Here is a 22,603-nt window from a genome sequence, read left to right on the forward strand (position 1 = left end):
GTAAACTATGAGCCAGCATAAAGAAAAGTAAACTTTGTAAAAGGATTCATTTACAGTCCAACACTTATGACAAAATTCAAATTGTAAACACATATAATGAAAATTGGTTGCCTTTTGACCCCACTTGTGTCCAAAAAAATTTTTGTTTTTGGTTTAGGTCAACACAGGCAAGACATTCTTCACAAGACTGCAGGTGTGTGTACATTCATCCTTGACTCGGTGTACATGTTGCTGCTGGCAGCAGGAGGCTCGTTTTCCCATTCCCCGTGCACTGAAATCAGTACCAGTAGCCTATGAAATAGAATCCAGCTAAGAGCTGACTGGTCTGTTCTGCCTCCAGCCAGCCCTACAATCTTTTTAAACAGGTCAGCCAGTATTTGTAACTTTCCCAGGGTGAATTGCTTGCCAAGTGCCTGGCACTCCCTTCTCTTGTTTAGAAAAAAGTATGTCCAAAGGTACTTAGTGATCCTTTGCTAAGAAGTTTTTTTGGTGGTTTCTGGGTTACAGATTCGGCCGTACGTTTCTAAACAGCCCCTGTAAGGTTGAAAGAAAAAAGAGTAAGTTTATACTTTCTGCAACTTGAAATAGTACATTGTAAAGTTTATAACTGGACTTTTGAAGTTTAGTGCAGGCTATGTTGGGGAGAGATTGCTAGACTGACTCACTCACATGTGCTCAGGGTTAACTCCCCTAGCAAATATTTGGGTGCCTCCTACTTGCAAAACAAGGGGTGCTAACCTATGTGATGGTGATTTGAGGGGCTAGCTAAATTTTTTCTATCTCCAGGTTTACACAGGTATTAGTGCCTGAAATTCTGTAGTTTTGTTTCTTTGAGAGTTAATCCTTGCCTTTTCCCTATTGTCCTTTTAATCTGATCCACACACAGGTGTTTAGCAGGTCATTTAACTCAATTACGAGGTGCTAGTAATCTCCCAAACAATAAGCATAATCAGTTATGCCTGGAGAGCACAGAAAAAGAAAATCCTGATTAGTTGGGGAAAGCATCAGTTACAATAGTTATTTGTGAGTTTGTATCCAAGGTATATTAACCAGGAAAGTAATAAAATGTATGGGCATCTAAATACAGGACTTGACGGCATTTTTGTCCTTAGTTTCTTTATCCAAGAGAATCTAAAACTTAAAAGAATGAGAACGTACTGATATAGAGTGAAATGAATGAATCGGTGTGTTTTGTTTCACATACTAAGCAATACTTTCCCTCACCCTATAAATAACACCCTTTCCAGCTTTTTATACTGATTAATTTAGCTGCCTTGGCCTCTTGTCATAGTCTGAATTAGGTAGCACAACTGCCTTCTCTGCTATTCTAAGGAAACTGTTTAATGAACAGCAGATGGGGTAAGGTGGGTGGGAAGTAAGAATGCACAGAGCTTAGATGTTTTATCCTGTTACAGAATTCCTGGTGATAAATAGGGCATATTTTGAACCCTACCAGAAACAAACATCCCACATGAACCCTGAATACTTGAATCAGGCAATTTGGAGGTATATGTTATCCCTAACTGGCTGCTCATTAGACACACACTTAAGTTCTTTTAAGGCATTAGTATTGTTAAAGCAACAATGCAAACACCACTCTTGCACCCACAAAGATCACCTTGAGACTGTGTTTCGATTCCACCTGTCTGAGAAGTGGGAGTATTAGCCTGTTCCAGGCTCTTGGGTATCATAGCCCTTTAAAAGAGAGAGAGCCATTTTCCATATGTTCATGGATGAAATAATTTCCCAAACCGTTTTTTTCCCCCCACTGTTGATTGAAATTTCCCTCAAGCAATATCTGCCCTCCCCACCATCGCCTCAGCCAGTGTTAGTTGAGATTTGGGTAGCGGCAAAAACTGACTTATAAGTTGAGAGCTCTTCAGCAAGGCTGAGCCTTAGCTGTTCCATCTCTTTGTTCTTCTGTTGCTGGAGTTGCACCCCGCTTCTTAACTGCCTCTGTCGTTCTTCCATTTTCTCCAGCTGTTCCTGCAAGAGAGGGCCAAGAACGTAACTGATGAGCCAAACAATAAAAACCTTACATTGTCCGTTAATAAGCACTTTCTTGTATACCATTTAATCTTCATAGCAGTATTGAGGTTGAAACATTCAAGAGAGGTTGTTTTGGCAAAGTGATATTCCATTTGACGATGGTGACCAGAATGGAATCTTGTCTGTTAACAACAGGTTACTATTTTTTTTTTTTTTTTGGAAAAAAATTTAAATTGATTTTGAGAGACAGGGAGGGAGAGAGGGGGGAAAGTGAAAAGTATCAACTCACAGTTGCTTCACTTTAGTTGTTCATTGATTGCTTCTCGTATTTGCCTTGACCAGGGGGCTCCAGCACAGGTACTGACTCCTTGCTCAAGCCAGTAACCTTGGGCGCAAGCTGGTGAAATAGCAATTTCGAACCTGGGACCTCAGTGTTCCAGGTCTGCACTCTATCCACTGTGCCACCACTGGTCAGGCCACAGCTCACTTTTTTTTTTTTTTTAAAGAGAAAGGGAAAGGAGAGGGAAGCATCAAGTTGTTGCTTCTCATATGTGCATTGGCTGGGCAAGTCTGAGGTTTCAAACTGGGGACCTCAGCATTCCAGGTCGACATTTTATCCACTGCACCCCACAGGGCAAGCTAGAGCTTAACTCTTAGTAGAATCTTGCAAGGGGTAGACAGGTACTCAGAGGGACTTTAAAAGTTTCACAATTTTAAGAAGTTTCGGGGCCTGACGTGTGGTGGTGCAGTAGATGAAATGTCAACCTGGAATGCTGAGGACACTGGTTTGAAGCCCCAGGCTTGCCCAGTCAGGGCACACATGAGAAGCAACTAGAGTTAATGCTTTCTGCTCCTCTTCCCATCCCTCCTCTCTCTAAAAATCAAAAAATAAAATCTTAAAAAAAAAAAAAGTTTTAGAAAGGATTTTGATCCTCAGCTTGGTGAGCTGAGAATTTTATAGGCCTTTGCTCTATGTGCAAGTTCTTTCCATTAAGGCTGCATTTGTTCAAAAAAATTAAGTTGGAAGAAGATGCTATGCCTTGGGGGCCCTCAGGAGCTTTCAGATAACTGTCCATTTCCCCTTCTGCCAACACCAGGCAGAATACGTTCTGTAAATCATCTCTGTTGAGGGTTAATGCCTGAGGAATGAGATAAGAAAGATGTCAGCAAATCAGTCTGGGGTTAGTTGCTAGCTGGCATGGATGCTTAAGAAGCAGGAGGGAGTTGGGAAAGTTGAATTTGGAAGACATTTAGAAGAGGCAATGACTTCTCAAATTTTGAAGAATAGTAAGATAGGAATCCAGTTTGGGTACATGGTATTATTAGGAGGACCTAAATAATTTGTTCTCTGAGTCACCCTTGATATATACCTGTGGTACATCAACCTGCAATGGTTGATACTCTGGCTGAATCTCAACTTACATAAACATTGTGAAAGGCTTTTTTTGTCCTAGCTGGATAGCTCAGTTGGTTAGAATGTTGTCCTGAAGCACAGAAGTTGCCTGTTTGATCCCTGTCAGGGAACATAAAGGAACAGATTGATGTTCCTGTCTTTCTCTCTTTCTAAAATCATTAAAAAATTTTTTTAGCCTGACCAGGTGATAGAGCGTTGGACTGGGATGTGAAGGACCCAGGTTCGTGACCCCGAGGTCCCCAGCTTGAGCGTAGGCTCATCTGGTTTGAGCAAGGCTCACTAGCTTGAGCCCGAGGTCCCCGGCTTGAGCAAGGGGTCACTCAGTCAAGACACATAGGAGAAATCAATCAATGAACAACTAAGGAGCTGCAACAAAGAATTGATGTTTCTCATCTGTCTCCCTTCCTGTCTGTGTGTCCCTATCTGTCCCTCTCTGACTCTTTCTGTCTCTGCCACAAAAATAAATAAATACCTATCTATCTATCTATCTATCTATCTATCTATATATATAGATATATATATATATATATATATTTATTTTTTTTTTGTATTTTTCTGAAGTTGGAAACGGGGAGAGACAGTCAGACTCACAGTCAGACTCCCGCATGCGCCCGACCAGGATCCACCCGGCACACCCACCAGGGGGCGACGCTCTGCCCACCAGGGGGCGATGCTCTGCCCATCCGGGGCATCGCGACCGGAGCCACTCTAGTGCCTGGGGCAGAGGCCAAGGAGCCATTTCCAGCGCCCAGGCCATCTTTGCTCCAATGGAGCCTCGCTGCGGGAGGGGAAGAGAGAGAGAGGAAGGAGAGGGGGAGGGGTGGAGAAGCAGATGGGCGCCTCTCTTGTGTGCCCTGGCTGGGAATCGAACCCGGGACTTCTGCACGCCAGGCCGATGCTCTACCACTGAGCCAACCGGCCAGGGCCAATAAATAATTTTTAAAGGTTTTTTTAAGTGCCTAGCCATGCTTTGGCACCACACAGATGTGGCCATGCCATCTGAGTGTGTCATCTGAAGCATCAGCATACCTCTGTGCCCCAATTTCCCAAACCCCACTAGCAAACCTGTTATTTTGGCAAAGTGCAAACGTACGTGCTCGAGAAAGCAGTCTGCACCATCACTGCTCTGTCAGGAAGTGTCACAGAATGAAGGATGTATCGCTACAGTGACTGGCACTAAGGACAATATCTGGTCTTAAGCCTATGTAGCACCAGTAAATTAACTTTCTTTACTTTTTATTAAATATCTTATTTATTCATTTTAGAGAGGGAGAGAGAGAGAGAGAGAAGGGGGGCAGGAGCAGGAAGCATCAACTCCCATATGTGCCTTGATGGGGCAAGTCCAGGGTTTTCCATTGCTCACCAACAGAGCTATTTTAGTGCCTGGAGGCTGAGGCCATAGAGCCATCCTCAGCGCCTGGGGCCAACTTTGCTTGAACAATTTGAGCCATGGCTGTGGGAAGGGAAGAGAGTGAGAGAGAGATGGGGAGAAGCAAATGGTTGCTTCTCTTGTGTGCTCTGATCAAGAATCGAACCTGGGACTTCCAAATGCTGGGCCAACGCTCTACCACTGAGCCAACCAGCCAGGGCCTAGATTAACTTTCTCTTTTTTTGTATTTTTCTGAAGCTGGAAACAGGGAGAGACAGACAGACTCCTGCATGCGCCCGACCGGGATCCACCCGGCACGCCCACCAGGGGGCGACGCTCTGCCCACCAGGGGGCGATGCACCAGGGGGTGATGCTCTGCCCATCCGGGGCATCGCGACCAGAGCCACTCTAGTGCCTGGGGCAGAGGCCAAGGAGCCATCCCCAGCGCCCGGGCCATCTTTGCTCCAATGGAGCCTTGGCTGCGGGAGGGGAAGAGAGAGACAGAGAGGAAGTGGGGGGTGGAGAAGCAAATGGGCGCTTCTCCTATGTGCCCTGGCCGGGAATCGAACCTGGGTCCCCCACACGCCAGGCCGACGTTCTACCGCTGAGCCAACTGGCCAGGGCCCTAGATTAACTTTTTAAAAACCACTTTATCCCAATTTTTTTTTTTTTTTTTTGTGACAAAGACAGAGAGAGGGACAGATAGAGACAGGAAGGGAGAGAGATGAGAAGCATCAATTCTTTGTTGTGGCTCCTTAGTCTCCTTAGTTGTTCATTAATTGCTGTCATATGTGCCTTGACCCGGGGGTGGGGCTGTAGCAAGCAACCCCTTGCTCAAGCCAGTGACCTTGGGCTCAAGCTAGTGACCATGGGGTCATGTCTATGATCCCACGCTCAAGCCAGCAACCCTGCGCTCAAGCTGGTGAGCCCGCACTCAAGCTGGATAAGCCCATGCTCAAGCTGGCAAACTCGGTGTTTTGAACCTGGGTCCTCCGCGTCCCAGTCCGATGTTCTATCCACTGCGCTACCGCCTGGTCAGGCTCTCTCAGTATTTCAAAGGCTTCTCACTTTCTTTAATTTGACTTTCAGACCCCCTGTAGTTTGATCCTGACTCTAACTAGAACCTCCATTACACATTCTCATGAACATTTTCCCCTAGCCTGCATGCACTGTCTGGTATGCAGTATGGAATACTTAAAAGTATGGTTCTTTCAGCCTAACCGGGCGGTGGCGCAGTGGATAGAATGTTGGACTGGGATGCTGAGGACCCAGGTTCGAGACCCTGAGGTCGCCAGCTTGAGCGCGGGCTCATCTGGTTTGAGCAAAGCTCACCAGCTTGGACCAAAGGTCGCTGGTTGGAGCAAGGGGTTACTCGGTCTTCTGAAAGCCCACAGTCAAGGCACATATGAGAAAGCAATCAATGAACAACTAAGGTGTCGCAATGCGCAACAAAAAACTAATGATTGATGCTTCTCATCTCTCCGTTCCTGTCTATCTGTCCCTGTCTATCCCTCTCTCTGACTCTCTCTCTCTGTAAAAATAAATAATAAAAAAATAAAAAGTATGGCTCTTCCAAACTAAGATGTGCTGTAAGTGCAGATTTCTAAGACTTGGCACAAAAATAAAATACCTCAAATTTCAATACCGATGACATGTTGAAGTTACAATATTTTTATATGCTGGGTCACATAAAATATTTTTGTACAACCACAAGAAATTTTAAATGACATCTGTGGCTTGCATGAGACTTATGTGAGACAGTGCTGCTCTAGCCTGTGCAACTCAGATCTCTGTGTCTTTGCTTCAGCCACTTCTGTCACCTAGACCAGTGATCTCCAACCTTTTTCAGGCCACGGACCAGTTTAATGTCAGAAAATATTTTCACGGACCGGCCTTTAGGGTGGGACGGATAAATGTATCACGTGACCGAGACAAGCGTCAAGAGTGAGTCTTAAATGGATGTAACAGAGGGAATCTGGTCATTTTTAAAAAATAAAACATTGTTCAGACTTAAATATAAATAAAACAGAGATAATGTAAGTTCTTTATTCCTTCTCTGCAGACCGGTACCAAATAGCCCACGGACTGGTACCGGTCCATGGCCTGGGGGTTGGGGACCACTGACCTAGACAGCATTTGCTGTTATATTGCTATTTATCTTTTAAATTCATGTCTAACTGCCAGATTGTAGGTCTCTGGTTCTTAGCACCCTACACATAATGCTTGTTGATGTGAAACATGCAGATAGTAAACATAGTCCATATTTCAGCATTAGCAACCTACCAATTTCCAGTTAAAAATTGAGACCATTCTCAGCAAATTCCTCACCACAAGCACCGTAGCCAGTCACGGAATCCTACCCATTTTACTGCACATACCTCCTATGATCTCTCCCTCATAAGGTCGAAGTTGTCTTTTGGGCTTTTTCAATCCACCCACCACAGTGCCACTTTCAAGAGTACATACCCGCCTGACCAGTGGTGCAGTGGATGGAGTGTCAGATTGGGATGCCGAGGACCCAGGTTCGAGACCCTGAGGTCGCCAGCTTGAACGCGGGCTCATCTGGTTTAAGCAAAAGCTCACCAGCTTGAGCCCAAGGTCGCTGGCTCGAGCAAGGGGTTACTCGGTCTGTTGAAGGCCCATGGTCAGGGCACATATGAGAGAGCGATTAGTGAACAACTAAGGTGTCGCAATGTGCAATGAAAAACTAATGACTGATGCTTCTTATCTCTTCGTTCCTGTCTGTCTGTCCCTGTCTATCCCTCTCTATGACTCTTTCTCTGTCTCTGTAAAAAAAAATAAAAATAAAAAAATAAATTAAAAAAAAAGAGTGCATACCCATGTGCCAGGCACCATTGCAAGTGCTTTACAAATATTTACTAGTTCATTCCTTGCAAAAGTTCTATGATGTGTATTACATGTGAGGGAATGGAGCCACATGGGTTAAGTAACTTGTCCAAAGTTTCTCAGTTAGGAAGTGATAGAACCAAGATATGGCTTATAGCTCATATTCTTGATGCTTTTTTGCATATGTATATATAGTCATATATCTATATAAAAATAGTATATATAAAATAGCTTTTATATATATATAAAAGTTCTTCATATATATATATATGTTTGGGTTTTTTTTTGTTTTTTTTTACAGGGACAGAGAGTCAGAGAGAGGGATAGATAGGGACAGAGAGACAGGAATGGAGAGATGAGAAACATCAATCATTAGTTTTTTGTTGTGACACCTTAGTTGTTCATTGATTGCTCCCATATGTGCCTTGACCGGGGGCCTTCAGACCGAGTAACTCCTTGCTGGAGCCAGCGACATTTGGTCCAAGCTGGTGAGCTTTTTGCTCAAGCCAGATGAGCCGCGCTCAAGCTGGCGACCTCAGGGTCTCGAACCTGGGTCCTTCCACATCCCAGTCCAACGCTCTATCCACTGTGCCACCGCCTGGTCAGGCTATATAAGTTCTTTAGTGGTCTTCAAACTTTCCCATGAAGCCCCAGGAGGAGGCCAAAATGGAGTGCCCTTACCACTCTTTAATTAGAAAGTAGCTCCACTTTTGCCTGTTTTATATATTGGCATTCCGTATAAAATTCTGTTCTGAGGAAAGGATCTGTGACTTTAGAGAAAACCTCTTTTGAAAACCACTTACCTAGCCTGATCTGTGGTGGCGCAGTGGATGAAGCATCGACCTGGAATGCTAAGGTTGCTGGTTCAAAACCCTGGGCTTACCCGGTCAAGGCACATATGAGAAGCAACTATGAGTTGATGCTTCCTGCTCCCCCCCCCCCCCGCAATTCTGTCTCTCTCCTTTCTCTAAAATTCAATAAATAAATAAAAAAAGAAAGAAAGAAAACCACTTACCTAAAGATTCTGGTCCCTATCTAGCTCTCTAGCCTCATCACTTCACTCACATTGCTTATGACCCAGTGACCCTCACTTTCTGTAACATGTCTTTTTGTGTTTCCTGAGCTTTTCTTTTTATGAGAGAGAGAGAGAGCAAGATGAGAAGCATCAACTTGTAGTTGCATCACTTTAGTTATTCATTGATTGCTTCTCATACATACCTTAACAGGGCAGGGGGGCTCCAGCAGAGACAGTGACCCTTTGCTCAAGCCAGCAACCTTGGGCTTCAAACCAGTGAACTTTGGGCTCAAGCCAGCGACCATGACATCATGATCCCACACTCAAGCTGGGGATTCGGCACTCAAATTGGTGAGCCTGTACTCAAGCCAGTGACCTCAGGGTTTCAAACTTAGGACCTCAGCATCCCAGGTCAATGCTCTATCCACTGCGCCACCACCAATAAGGCTGTTTCAGGCTTTTGTATAAGCTGTTCCCTCTGCTTGGAATGCCTTTCCTTTGTCTACCCCTTGAATTCATTCATACAAAAACGTGGTAGTGGCTGATTGTGAACCTGAGCTAGATTGCACAGGGTTATATCACTTCCTAGCTGAATAACCCTGGACAAATGACAACTTCTTTGTCTCACCTGTTTTCTCATTTTTCAAATGATGATAGTAATTCATACCTATCTTAGAGGTAAGGATTAAGTGAACTACTACATGTAAAGAACTTGAAGTACATGCCATATATCAATTCTCATAAAATTTCCCCTTGTTTCCCTAGGCAGAGTTAATTATATCCACTTCATTAGTACAATGCCTTATAAACTATTACAGTGTTTATCACATTGAAGTCTATTATTTCATTGATTCTAAGTCTCTGACATTTTAACAGATCAGAATGCATCTTTTTTTAAATCTATTTTTTCGCCCTGGCCGGTTGGCTCAGCGGTAGAGCGTCGGCCTAGCGTGCGGAGGACCCGGGTTCGATTCCCGGCCAGGGCACACAGGAGAAGCGCCCATTTGCTTCTCCACCCCTCCGCCGCGCTTTCCCTCTCTGTCCCTCTCTTCCCCTCCCGCAGCCAAGGCTCCATTGGAGCAAAGATGGCCCGGGCGCTGGGGATGGCTCTGTGGCCTCTGCCCCAGGCGCTAGAGTAGCTCTGGTCGCAACATGGCGACGCCCAGGATGGGCAGAGCATCGCCCCCTGGTGGGCAGAGCGTCGCCCCTGGTGGGCGTGCCGGGTGGATCCCGGTCGGGCGCATGCGGGAGTCTGTCTGACTGTCTCTCCCTGTTTCCAGCTTCAGAAAAATGAAAAGAAAAAAATAAAATAAAATAAAATAAAATAAATCTATTTTTTCTTAAGATTTTATTTATTGATTTTATAGGAGTGGGAGAGCAAGAAGTATAGTTATTTCACTTTAGTTGTTCATTGCTTGCTTTTTTTTTTTTTCATTTTTCTGAAGCTGGAAACAGGGAGAGACAGTCAGACAGACTCCCGCATGCGCCCGACCAGGATCCACCCGGCACGCCCACCAGGGGGCGATGCTCTGCCCATCCTGGGCGTCGCCATGTTGCCACCAGAGCTACTCTAGCGCCTGAGGCAGAGGCCACAGAGCCATCCCCAGCGCCCGGGCCATCTTTGCTCCAATGGAGCCTCGGCTGCGGGAGGGGAAGAGAGAGACAGAGAGGAAAGCGCGGCGGAGGGGTGAAGAAGCAAATGGGCGCTTCTCCTGTGTGCCCTGGCCAGGAATCGAACCCGGGTCCTCCGCACGCTAGGCCGACGCTCTACCGCTGAGCCAACCGGCCAGGGCCATTGCTTGCTTTTTGTATGTGAACAAGCAAGCCCAGGGTTTTGAATGTGTGACTTCAGTGTTCCAGGTTGATGCTCTATCCACTGCACCACCATTCTGGGGTAAGGCCAGAATGCATCTTAAAATCAAGTCTTGCCTGACCTGTGGTGGCGCAGTGGATAAAGCGTCAACCTGGAAATGCTGAGGTCACCGGTTCAAAGCCCTGGGTTTGCCTGGTCAAGGCACATATGGGAGTTGATGCTTCCAGCTCCTCCCCCTTCTCTCTCTCTCTCTGTCTCTCCTCTCTGTCTCTCCCTCTCCTCTCTAAAATGAATAAATAAAAAAATTAATTAAAAAAAAAAAAGAAGAGTTGGCTCAAATAAACACCAACCCTTCACAAAAAAAAAAAAAAAAAATCAAGTCTTAGGCCTGACTTAGGTGGTGGCACAGTAGACAAGCATCAACCTGGAACACTGAGAACCCAGGTTGAAAACCCTGAGGTTGCCAGCTTGAGCATAGGCTCATCCGGCTTGAGCGCAGGCTCACCAGCTTGAATGTGGGGTCACTGACTTAAGCCCAAAGGTCTCTGGCTTGAATCCCAAGGTTGCTGGCTTGAGTCCAAGGTCGCTGGCTTGAGCAAGGGGTCACTGTCTCAGCTGGAGCTCTCCGGTCAAGGCATATATGAGAAGCAATCAATGAATAACTAAAGTGCCACAACTAGAAGTTGATGTTTCTCATCTCTCTCCCTTCCTGTCTGTCTCTCTCTCTCACACACACTAAAAAAAAAAGAAAAGAAAAATAAAGGTGTCTTATATTTTATGAAATAAAATACAGTATGTTGATTATATGTGATATCCTGCCTGGACTATAAACTGTTGGAGGGCAGGAACTCCTCCCCCACCCCATTTCTCTCTCTCTTTTTTTTTTTTTTTTTGTCAGCACATTGCTCATCGCTTGGCACATAGTAAGTAGGCACTTAGAAAATACCTGTTGAATGAATAGATAAAAGAGGTAGTATTTATAGTTGTAAGAGCAAAGTGTACCTTTGAAAAGTAATCAGGTACTTCCTGACCTGAGGTGGCACAGTGGGTAAAGCATCAGCCTGGAACACTGAGGTTGCCAGTTCGAAGCCCTGGGCTTGCCTGGTCAAGGCACATACAAGAAACAACTACGAATTAATGCTTCCCGCCTTCCCCTTTCTCTCTCTCTCCTCTCTCTAAAATGAATAAATAATTTATTTTTTTTTTTAAAAAAGGAAAAGTAATCAGGTGCTGCCTGACCTGTGATGGCACAATGGATAAAGTATTGACCTGGAATGCTGAAGTCGCTGGTTTGAAACCCCAGGCTTGCCCAGTCAAAGTACATCATATAAGAAGCAACTACTAGACGTTGATGCTTCCTGCTCCTCCTTACCCCTTTCTCTCTCTCTCTCTTTCTCTTCCCCCTCTCTAAAATCAATAAATAAAATCTTTGAAAAGAGAGAGAGAAAAAAATAATCAGGTGCTATAAGTGACCTTTGGCAAGCAGTTTCAGAAACCATTTCAGAAAGAATTAGCTCCTTCAGACCTTGATTCGTACTTTATGGTAAAGCGTTGGGAGACACTCAAGAGTGTTTTTCATAGAATGATCGTTAGAAAGTTGTGCAATCATCAAATCTGAATAAATCTAGTACAGTGGTGAAAGTTACTAGGGAGAAAAAAATCTACAACTCTAGAACTGTGTTAGAAAACAACTCTAGCGCAGTGGATAAAGCGTCGACCTGGAAATGCTGAGGTCGCCAGTTCGAAACCCTGGGCTTGCCTGGTCAAGGCACATATGGGAGTTGATGCTTCCTGCTCCTCCCCCCTTCTCTCTCTCTGTCTCTCTCTCCTCTCTCTCCCTCTCTGTCTCTCTCTCCTCCCTAAAAATAAAAAAATAAAGAAAATAAAGAAAACAACTCTAGAGAATTCCCTGTTTATGACACCACCATCCTAGTTAGCCTTGCCTGAAATCTCTGCATCCTCTTGGACTCCTCACCTCTCTGCCCCATTCATTCAACGGCCAAGTTTATTCCACATTGGTTGCATCCATTCTCTTCCTTTTATTCCCTTTGACATTGTTTCCTCATACCTACAGTAGCTTCCTAATAGATCTCCCTTGCCTCTGGGTCTCCAGCCCATTTTACATGCTGCTACCAGTACTTTTTCTAAAAGTAGAGGGACAATCATATAAATACTGTTATGTTTGTTATTCTTTCAATTAAATTTTTTGGGATAACACTGTTTAATTTAAATACCTTTAATGTGTCTCAAAAGACAAAAATACTGCTCTGAAAGGCACCGCACTCTAGTTATCACATAGGGCGCAGCAACACATGAGTCAACTCAGCCCGAGTGGCAGAGATAAGAACAACATACTCCCTGCCTTCCCAAAGCTCACAGCCTGTGGGGGAGACATTGTGTACTCACTAGTAGTTATTTCCCACTGTTCCATAAAGGGGTTGGAACTGGTTTACACTTAATCAGAAATAACTTGAAAACAAGTGAAATGGTGACCAATGTACAAAAAAGGAAAACAAGGAATAGAGATTTATAGATTTCATACCAGTTTTAAGACTGAAAAACATCAAGGCAGAGATCAGATAAGTGGGACTTGTGGATGCATATGGGGAAAGAGTGAATGAATTCCAGCTTGCCTGGTTCACTTCTCTCTATAAGCCCAGGTGTGGTTCACTTAGAATTGAAAGATTGTGCCATGGAAAGCGCCCTGACATATTTGGGGTTGGTCAAATTGCTCTGGCTCACTGAACCTCAGTTGCCTCTATAAAAAAATTGCCAGACCAGGTGGTGGTGCAGTGGATAGAGTGTTGACTTGGGACGCTGAGGACCCACGTTCAAAGCCCCGAGGTCGCTGGCTTGAGCACAGGCTTGAGCCAGCTTGAGCGCAGGGTGGCTGGCTTGAGCCCAAAGGTTGCTGGCTTGAAGTCAAGGTCACTGGCTTGAGCAAGGCGTCACGGTTTCTGCTAGAGACTCCTGGTCAAGGCACATATGAGAAAGCAGTCAATGAACAACTAAGGTGCCACAGGACAAGCTGAGACTTCTCATCTTTCTCCCTTCCTGTCTATCTGTTCCTGTCTGTCCCTCTCTCTCACTAAAAAATAATAATAATAATAATAATAATAATACAGGAGTTGGAGCATTAATAAGAGAGAAAAATGAGATAATTGTTATAAAATTATAAACTAAGTGCCGATCATTTTCAGCCCCTAGCACAGGCCTGAATGCATGGAATGAGAACGCAGTAAAGATGTGAGTGAATGGCCCCACAGAGTAAGTTCTTCCCACATAGGACATTATCCTTCTGCTCACGTGGCATTTGACTCCGAGCACCTTTTCCTTCCCCAGGCTAAAAGACCGCAATTCCTTTATCGCCCAGTGGGCCTACCCTGTACTGCTGCACCTCCTCATCTCGTTTCTGCCTCACAAGCGTGATCTGGTCCTCCAGGTTCCTGTTTAGCAGGTGGAGCTGCTGGGCCTCTGCTTGCAGGGGTCTCAGCGCCTCCTTCATCTCCTGGATCTCTGCCTGGGTTTTCTGCAGAGCTTTGGCAGCAGCTTCTTTCCTCTCTAGGAGCCGCAGCAGCTGGGGCTCATACTCCTCCTCCAGGCCCTGGCGGCTCTCTGCCATGAGGTTCTCAAACTGAGCCGAGAGCCGCCGGCTCTCCTGCAGAAAGTGCCCATCCCCCTGGCTTGGAGGTGTTTCTAGTTGTTGCCGTAACTGCTCCTTCTGCTTCTGATAGGCATCCCGGAGCTTGGTCAGTTCCTCCGAGAGCACGGCTGCCCGAGCAGTCAGCACTTCCCGGAAATCGGCAAACTGGGCCACGTCCTGCCGGCGGCACTCCAGCTGGTACTGGTGGGCCACACATTCCTTCGTCACCTTGAACAGCTTCTGCTTGACCAGCCGGATCTCCTCCCTTAGCCCATCCCTCTCCAGCTCGGCTTGAGCATGCAGTTTGTAGGCAGCAAGGATGTCCTGATGGACTTGTTGCACCTCCTGGAGGGCTGGTTCCCGGAGCAACACAAGCTCATGGATGAGCTGATCCCTCTCCTCTTCCAGCTGGGCCACAGCCTGGACACATTGCTGGAAACGCCCCTCGAGCAATTCCAGGTCCTCTATGCTCAGGTTGTCCTCTGTGCTGGGGCCAGGCCCTGCTTGGAGGCTCTCCCCAGGGTTAGTGGTCTCCTCGTCTGTGAGCGTCTCTCCCCCATACACCACCTGCTCCGGGCTTGTCTTGTCTGGCTCCCCAGTCTCCGCGGGCTCCCCAGTCTCCACGGGCTCCTCGGGCTCCTCCACACACCGTGTCTCCTTGGGCTTCCCGGTCTCCTCCACACACAGTGTCTCTTTGGACTCCCCGGTCTCCTCCACACACACTGTCTCCTCAGGCTCCCCGGTCTCCTCCACACACAGTGTCTCTTCAGGCTTCCCAGTCTCCCCCACATTCAGGGCTTCACTTGGCTTCCCGGTCTCCTCAATAAACAGTGTCTCCCCAGGCTCCTCAGTCTCTTCCACATACAGTGTGTCATCAAAGTCACCCGTGTCCCCCAGAAAGATAATGTCCTCTAAGTTGAAGGTCCCCTCCAAAGATAGAGTAACTTCTGGGTTCAAGATCCTCGCCTCATCCAGGGAGTCAGAGTATTCCTCCCCTTGAAAAGAAGAATTGGCTTCAGCTCTTGTTTCCCTGCAAGAGAAATGGCTTAAAATGAGAGTGCAACCACAATCCCAGCACAGTTCGTGACTGGAGCCATTAGGCCACAGGCCTAGGTCACATCAGGGTCTCACATCTCAGCACGTGTCTGCTCCCTTCCCTCCATTGACCATCCCCACAGAGTCCATTGCTCAGATACCCAGACAACATACCCACAAAGTCAATGTCTAGTCTCTGCTTACAGACCTTCAAGGACAGGAAACGCATACCTGAGCCAATAAATACTATTTGTTTCACTATCATAAAATTCTAATGAGGTAAAAGCTTCTTCCCTGCAATTTTTGCCTGAGCTTTATTCTTTCTAGAATCAGACAACTCTGACTTCTTTTCCCTATAAGTTCTTTTTTTTATTTATTTATTTATTTTAGAGAGGAGGGGGGAGATATAGAGAGAGAGATAGAGAGAGAGGAAGGGGGAGGAGCAGGAAGCATCAACTCCCATATGTGCCTTGACCAGGCAAGCCAGGATTTTGAACTGGCAACCTCAGTGTTTCCAGGTTGACGCTTTATCCACTGTGCCACCACAGGTCAGGCAAGTTCTTTTTTTTTTTTAAGATTTTTTATTTATTCATTTTTTTTTTAGAGAGGAGAGAGAGAGAAAAGTGGGGAAGAAGCAGGTAGCATCAATTCCCATATGTGCCTTAACCGGGCAAGCCCAGGGTTTCAAAGCTGCTACTTCAGCATTCCGGGTCGACGCTTTACCCACTGCACCACCACAGGTCAGGCCCCTATAAGTTCTTTAAACACTTAAAGACAACTAACTTATTTTTCAATTATTCCATGCATGCCAAGGTTTCCTGTGCCCTCCTCATTTGGGTCACATCTTTCTGATCAGGTTCCAAATTGTCCCTGTCCCTTGGGGATGGGTATTGGAGCAATAAATACCCAGGTGTGCTCTGAGCAGTCAGTCTCTGGACACTAAACTCCTATCGATGCAGCCAAGATTCCCTTAGCACAGTGGTCGGCAAACTCATTAGTCAACAAGAGCCAAATATCAACAGTATAACGATTGAAATTTCTTTTTTTTTAAATTATTTTTATTTTTTATTTTTTTTATTTTTTTATTTATTTACTTTTTTTTTTGAAATTTCTTTTGAGAGCCAAATTTTTTAAACTTAAACTACATAGGTAGGTACATTCCTTATCGAGGTAGCGCCTGCACGTGGTATTTTATGGAAGAGCCACATTCAAGGGACCAAAAAGCTGCGTGTGGCTCGTGAGTCATGATTTGCCGACCACTGCCTTAGAATATAGGGGCTGCTCCATCATATTCATTTTTTGAGAGACAGGAAGGGAGAGAGATGAGAAGCATTAACTTGTAGTTGTGTCACTTTAGTTGTTCACTTTTTGCTTTTCATATGTGCTTTGACTGAGGGGCTCCAGCCATGCCAATGACCCCTTGCTCAAGCCAGCGACCTTGGGCTCAAGCCAGTGACCTCTGGGCTCAAGTCAGTGACACCGTGCTCGAGCTGGTGAGCCTATACTCAAGCCAGTGACCTCAGGATTTTGAACCTGGGACTTCAGTGTTCCAGGTCAACACTCTATCCACTGCACTACTACCTGGTTAGGCGCGCCATCATATTCTTGACAAATGCTGAGTTTGTCTAAAATCCTTAAGGCTTTTTCACAGCAAATGCTTTTAAACCACATCTCTTGTACCTATAAAACATCAATCATCTTGTTAAAATTGGCCCATCCTTTTAGCCAGTAAAGGCTCTTCAATACAGATTCTGTGGTTCTAACAAATGTGCCCTGTAACCCAGCAGCCCACTGCCTGCTAGCTCAATCCGTACCTGCCAAGGAATGCTCCCCTGCTTCTTCGGCCCTCAAGTGGCTTTGCTTTTTCCTGTTTCAAATGCATCTCACCTACCTTGGATCGCTGAACAATTCTTTGAAAATATAAAACACTATGGAAGTAACTATTATGTTTATAGAGGTCTTATGTCTTATGTGTGCCAGACCCTGTTCTAACTGTTTTAGGTATATCAACTCATTTAATCTTCATAACAGTTCTATGAGGTAATTACATTTATCCCCATTTTATAGATCAGGAAACTAAGGTTAAAAGAAATCAAGTAATTTGCTCACGAAAACTCAGATATTTAACGTACACCAGTTAAAACACAATAAATTCGACTGTAGTAAAGTATAAATGAAGAGCCCCACATATCAAAGTATTTGATTGCTCTGTCTTGAAAAAGCCTACATACTGACCTGTGGTGGCGCAGTGGATAAAGCGTCGACCTGGAAATGCTGAGGTCGCCGGTTCGAAACCCTGGGCTTGCCTGGTCAAGGCATATATGGGAGTTGATGCTTCCAGCTCCTCCCCCCCCTTCTCTCTCTCTGTCTCTCCTCTTTCTCTCTCTCTCTCTGTCTCTCCCTCTCCTCTTTAAAATGAATAAATAAAAAATTTTAAAAAAGAAAAGAAAAAGCCTACATGTATGCAGGTTTTAAGCTCTATATCTTCTTCTTTTTTTTTTTTTGAAGCTCTATATCTTAACTCCAAGTTCCCAATAAATATTATTTTTAGCTTGACCTGTGGTGGCACAGTGGCTAAAGCATCAACCTGGAACGCTGAGGTTGCTGGTTCAAAACTCCAGGCTTGCCTGGTCAAGGCACATATGAGAAGCAACTACTAGGAGTTGATGCTTCTTGCTCCTCCCCCCAGCTCCTCTCTCTAAAATCTTTAAAATTTTTTATTTTTATTCTAAATTATCCTGTACTCTGTCCTTTTTTTTTTTTTTTTTTTTGTACTTTTCTGAAGCTGGAAACGGGGAGACAGTTAGACAGACACCGGCACGCGCCCGACCGGGATCTACCCAGCACGCCCACCAGGGGCTACGCTCTGCCCACCAGGGGGCGATGCTCTGCCCATCCAGGGCGTGGGGCATCGCTCTGTCACGACCAGAGCCATTCTAGCGCCTGAGGCAGAGGCCACGGAGCTATCTCCAGTCATCTTTGCTCCAATGGAGCCTCGGCTGCAAAAGGGGAAGAGAGAGACAGAGAGGAAGGAGAGGGGGATGGGTGGAGAAGCAGATGGGCGCTTCTCCTGTGTGCCCTGGCCGGGAATCGAACCCGGGACTTCTGCACGCCAGGCCGACGCTCTACCACTGAGCCAACCGGCCAGGGCTGTCCTTTCAAGCATCCTGGGAATCCCTAGCTTCCCTGTTTCCTCATGTTGGCCCTCTGGAATCTATAAAAGTATGGCTTCATCAGGCCCCAGACATCATTGGCCTCATTCAACCCAGCACCTATACCAAAAGCTAAAGTTTGAAGACAACCTCAACAGTAACCTAGTCCATTTGCATCGCTTTACCAGAGAGGAAGTGCTTCTTAGATATCTTTACCAGATGTTACTTGGCACCTCAAACTCAGCTGCCCTAAATTTTCATTCTCCCTGAGCTTACTGCACCTGTATTCTCCAGCTCAGAGAAGCACATCACCATGACGTAAGAAATCTTTAAACAGCTCTTTCCCTCCTCTATACAGCCAACCAAGAACTGAAGGCTGTCTCCATCCCCTTCTCCATCCACTGTCAGGGCCCTTGTCCAAGTCACCATCTCTCACTTGCATATTTGTACCAGCCTTCCAATAGGCCTCCCTTCTCATCCTAGTCTATGCTCTACAGTGCTACAGCTTGCTATAACACAAAGCAAATCATGTCATTCCTCTTCACCCACAGATAGTCAACTGCTTAGCAGAGATTCAAGGCCCTTAATGATGTGGCCCCGGCCCTGGCCCAGTAATAGAGTGTTGGCCCAGTGTGTGGATGTCCCGGGTTCGATTCCCAGTCAGGGCACACAGGAGAAGCAACCATCTGCTTCTCCACCCCTTCCCTCCTCCTTTTCTTTCTTTCTCTCTCTCTCTCTCTCTCTCTCTCTCTCTCTCTTCCTCTCCCACAGCCATGATTCCATTAGTTCAAGTGCATCAGCCCCAGGCACTGAGCCATCACCTCAGGTGCTAAAAATAGCTTGGCTGTGAGCATGGCCCCAGATGGGCTGATCATCAGCCTAGATGGGGGTTGCCAGGTGGATCCCAGTTGGGGTGCATACAGGAGTCTGTCTCTGTATCTGCCTTCCTCTCACTTGGAAAAGAAGAAAAAGGAAAAAAAAAGATGTGACCCCAACCTAACTCTTCAGCCACATCTCATATTACTCCCCCACAGCCCACTCCCCCACAATCTGGAATATGCATTAACTTTTTTTTTTTGTATATTTCTGAAGTGAGAAGCAGGGAGGCAGAGAGACAGGCGCTCCAACATGCGCATGACCGAGATCCACCCAGCATGTCCACTAGGGAGCGATGCTCTGCCCATCTGGATGTTGCTCCATTACAAATGGAGCCATTCTAGCACCTGAGGTGGAGCCATCCTCAGTGCCTGGACCAACTTTGCTCCAGTGGAGCCTTCACTGTGGGAGGGGAAGAGAGAGATAGAGAGAAAATAGGGAGGAAGTATGAAGCAGATGGGTGCTTCTCCTGTGTGCCCTGACTGGGAATTGAACCCGAGACATCTACAAGCTGAGCCGACGCTCTACCACTGAACCAACTGGCCAGGGACTCATGCATTAACTTTTTATACCTCCTACTCCTAGCCTACAAGGTCCACTCTAAAGGATCCAGTTGAGAAAACACAGCTCATGTACACCATCTGACTAGAGAACAGTCCTGGAAAGGTGGAGCTCATAGTGCCAGGAAGGATGCCCCAGCTCAGCCAGCCAGAACCCACCCCGATCTTCAACAGAGTCCCTGCTTTCCCAGCAGACAGCCTTCACATCACCCTCCTGCAGAGTCCTCCACCCTGGAATGCTGTCACTGTGTTCAAGGCACTATTCTTTACATTTTACATGAATACTCATTTATAGGATGCTCATCTGTTATCCCCATTTTATAGATGAGGAAACCAAAACATAAACAGGGTATAGAACTCACTTGAGGTTCTACTGTAGAGCTGGAGCTCCTTTTGACCACTTTCCTCTTAGAATAGGCATGAGGTCTAAAAGAGGTATAACAGCCTGACTAGGCGGTGGCACAGTGGATAGAGCGTCAGACTGGGATGCGGAAGACCCAGGTTCGAGACCCCGAGGTCGCCAGCTTGAGCGCGGGCTCATCTGGTTTGAGCAAAAATTCACCAGCTTGGACCCAAGGTCACTGGCTCAAGCAAGGGGTTACGTGGTCCGCTGAAAGCCCATGGTCAAGGCACATATGAGAAAGCAATCAATGAACAACTAAGGTGTCGCAATGAGCAACGAAAAACTAATGATTGATGCTTCTCATCTCTCTGTCCCTGTCTATCCCTCACTCTGACTCTCTCTCTCTGTTTCTGTAAAAAAATAAAATTAAATTTAAAAAAAAAGAGTTTAAAAGAGGTATAACAATGAGGGCAGGTACTCTCGGGCGTGGCACATAGCATTCAAAATATATTTCTATTTGCCTAACAAACTTCTAATTTCTTTTTTTAATTTTAGAGAGAGGCAGGAGGAGAGAGGGAGAGAGAGAGAAACACTGATTTATTGTTCCATTTATCTGCGCATCCATTGGTGGTTTCTTGTATGTGCCCTGACCAGGCACATTGAACCCACAATCTTGGTGTATCAGGACAATGCTCTAACCAACTGAACTAACTGGCCAGGGCTACATTTGTACTCATCATTCAAGCCCTGCCAAAGTCCATCTTTTCTGTGAAGTATTGTATATTTCCCAGATTACCCCCATTCTTACATTCTCAAGGCACTTTGCAGCTCATCTTTGCACTTACTGCTTTGTATTATAGAAGTGTGTGTGTCTATCTCCCCTGAGAGTCAATTTCCTAAAGACAAGTATAGTTCTCATTCTCTGTATCCCAGGGTGGGGCTCTGTTGAAGGAAAGCAGTCAGAAACAAACTGAGATCCAAGGAGGAAACTTGCCCAAGGTCGAGTGGCAAAGCTGGAAGTAGAACCCAGGCCTCCTGACTTCCAGGTGGTGCTGTTACCATACACCATGTTGCCTCAGTCACCCCACCCACAGTGCCAGGCCTCTGCTAGAAGCTGCCCTCACACAGCTGCCTCTCTCTAAGGAGCTGGGGGGAAAGTAGATTATGGGAGGCCCAGGGGCAAAGATGCCAGTTCAGCTGGGGCCCCTGACCTCAGTCTTCTTTGGGCCCCAAACAATCTGCCTCTGCCACTCTATCCCTGTCCCTAGAAGACTCCAGCAGCTTCCAATTGTGTCCATCAGGGCTGTGGCTGGAAGTGTTTGTGACACTGTGCAGGCATGAGTTGGTGTGTGTCTGACTCTCTGTACCTGGATGTGTAAATGCCAGTACAGGTGTAAGTCTATGCTCAGCTTTGTGTTGTGTGTGACAGTGAAGGGGTGTCAGGTGTGTGTATTTGCACCTCCACCTCTGGTGCACTGGGAAGACCAGGGTCACAGCCTGACCTCGGCCGAAATGCTCCCTGCTTGCCTAGATCCCTCAGCCACAGGTCCCTTTCTCCTAACCAGTGGGAAGCTGACAGTGTGGATGGTTGCAGGAGGGCCTCCACCACTCTAGGGCCCTCCTGCTGGCCTGAGATAATAGACCCTGGCCCCTCTTCCAGGCCCCAGACAGTAGAGAACAAGCTGCCTAAACAGACTCTTAATTCCAACCTGGCAGATGCCAGACCTGCACCAAGTGTCTCCCACACAGCAAATTCAGCAACTGGAGGCCTCCATCTCCAGTTGCATTTGGGGTGAGGATTGAAAGAAACAAGTAACATCTTTGGCCACTATGGGCCAAATGGCACTTGAAGGTTGAATGGGTTAATTCTCACATGGCCGGTGGGAGGGGAGGGGTTATTATAAAAAGCCATAGACAAACGGAGGTGCCAGGACCCCCGGCGGGACTCCCCCCTCTCCCTTCTCTGGGTGGCTCCGCCCCGTGCCGCACCGCACTGGACCACTACCCGCGCTAGGCGAAAGGTGCTGGTGGGTGGGGGAAGGGAATCCATCCAGCCTCCCCTCCCTACAGGGGCAGCCACGCGGGGTCTGGACGGTCCTACCTCGCGGCCTGGGCGGCGCCGTCCCCGCCGCGCCGGGGCTCCGGGCTGGCCATGGCTGCGCGACACCGGGCTGGGTGGCCGCGTTATTAATAGGCGGCCCCGCCGGCTGCCCGCTCCGCGCCCGCCGCACTGACAGCTGCAGCCGACACCGGATCCCGGCCCAGGGCGGGCGCGCCCACTTGGCCTGGGCTCCTCTCGGCGGGAGGAGGGAACCGGCAGCGCGGCCAGGGGGCGGGGAGAGGCCGCCCCTCCCGGGACCAGCTCAGAGTGGGGGTGGGGTGGGGGATAGTTATCGCCGTCTGCGAAGCCAGCCAGCCTCAGGCTCTTCTCGAACCTTCTTTCTCTCCCCCCCTTCCCTTCCAAGGGTCCCAGTTGCGGGGGGGACGGTCAGAAGAGGAGGGTGGCTCTGTAGACCCAGGACAGCATTTTCTTGGCCAGGCCAGCCG

General features: G+C 46.9%; 1 protein-coding gene across 3 annotated transcripts; it reads right to left on the minus strand.

The window, feature by feature from the left end:
- Positions 1-13: 13 nt before the first annotated feature.
- On the minus strand, positions 14-22,287 carry SYNC (syncoilin, intermediate filament protein). 3 transcript variants are annotated; one of them, XM_066375736.1, is made up of 5 exons: positions 22,158-22,287; positions 13,830-15,120; positions 1,862-1,986; positions 1,619-1,695; positions 14-534 (listed from the first exon to the last, which is right to left on the minus strand). In XM_066375736.1, exons 1-5 carry the CDS (start codon positions 22,208-22,210, stop codon positions 524-526), a joined length of 1,557 nt encoding a protein of 518 aa, XP_066231833.1. In that variant the 5' UTR covers positions 22,211-22,287; the 3' UTR covers positions 14-523. The 3 variants fall into 3 exon arrangements, with proteins under 3 accessions (XP_066231833.1, XP_066231834.1, XP_066231831.1); XM_066375737.1 differs by lacking the exon at positions 1,619-1,695; XM_066375734.1 differs by lacking the exon at positions 14-534 and having other exon boundaries at positions 929-1,695.
- Between the last annotated feature and the right edge of the window lie 316 nt (positions 22,288-22,603).

The sequence above is a fragment of the Saccopteryx leptura genome, chromosome 3 (genome assembly GCF_036850995.1).
Source record: "Saccopteryx leptura isolate mSacLep1 chromosome 3, mSacLep1_pri_phased_curated, whole genome shotgun sequence".
NCBI lineage: Eukaryota > Metazoa > Chordata > Mammalia > Chiroptera > Emballonuridae > Saccopteryx > Saccopteryx leptura.

What these genes read in the sequence shown, in the direction of transcription:
- SYNC (XM_066375734.1), bottom strand. Translation starts at nt 22,210, where the DNA reads ATGGCCAGCCCGGAGCCCCGGCGCGGCGGGGACGGCGCCGCCCAGGCC. An exon ending in AGGAGGTGCAGCAGTACAGG is followed by an intron (nt 1,987 to 13,829) that starts GTAGGCCCACTG and finishes CCTCTCTTGCAG; the next exon opens with GAACAGCTGGAGAAAATGGA. An exon ending in GAAGAGCTCTCAACTTATAA is followed by an intron (nt 1,696 to 1,861) that starts GTCAGTTTTTGC and finishes TCTCTTTTAAAG; the next exon opens with GGCTATGATACCCAAGAGCC.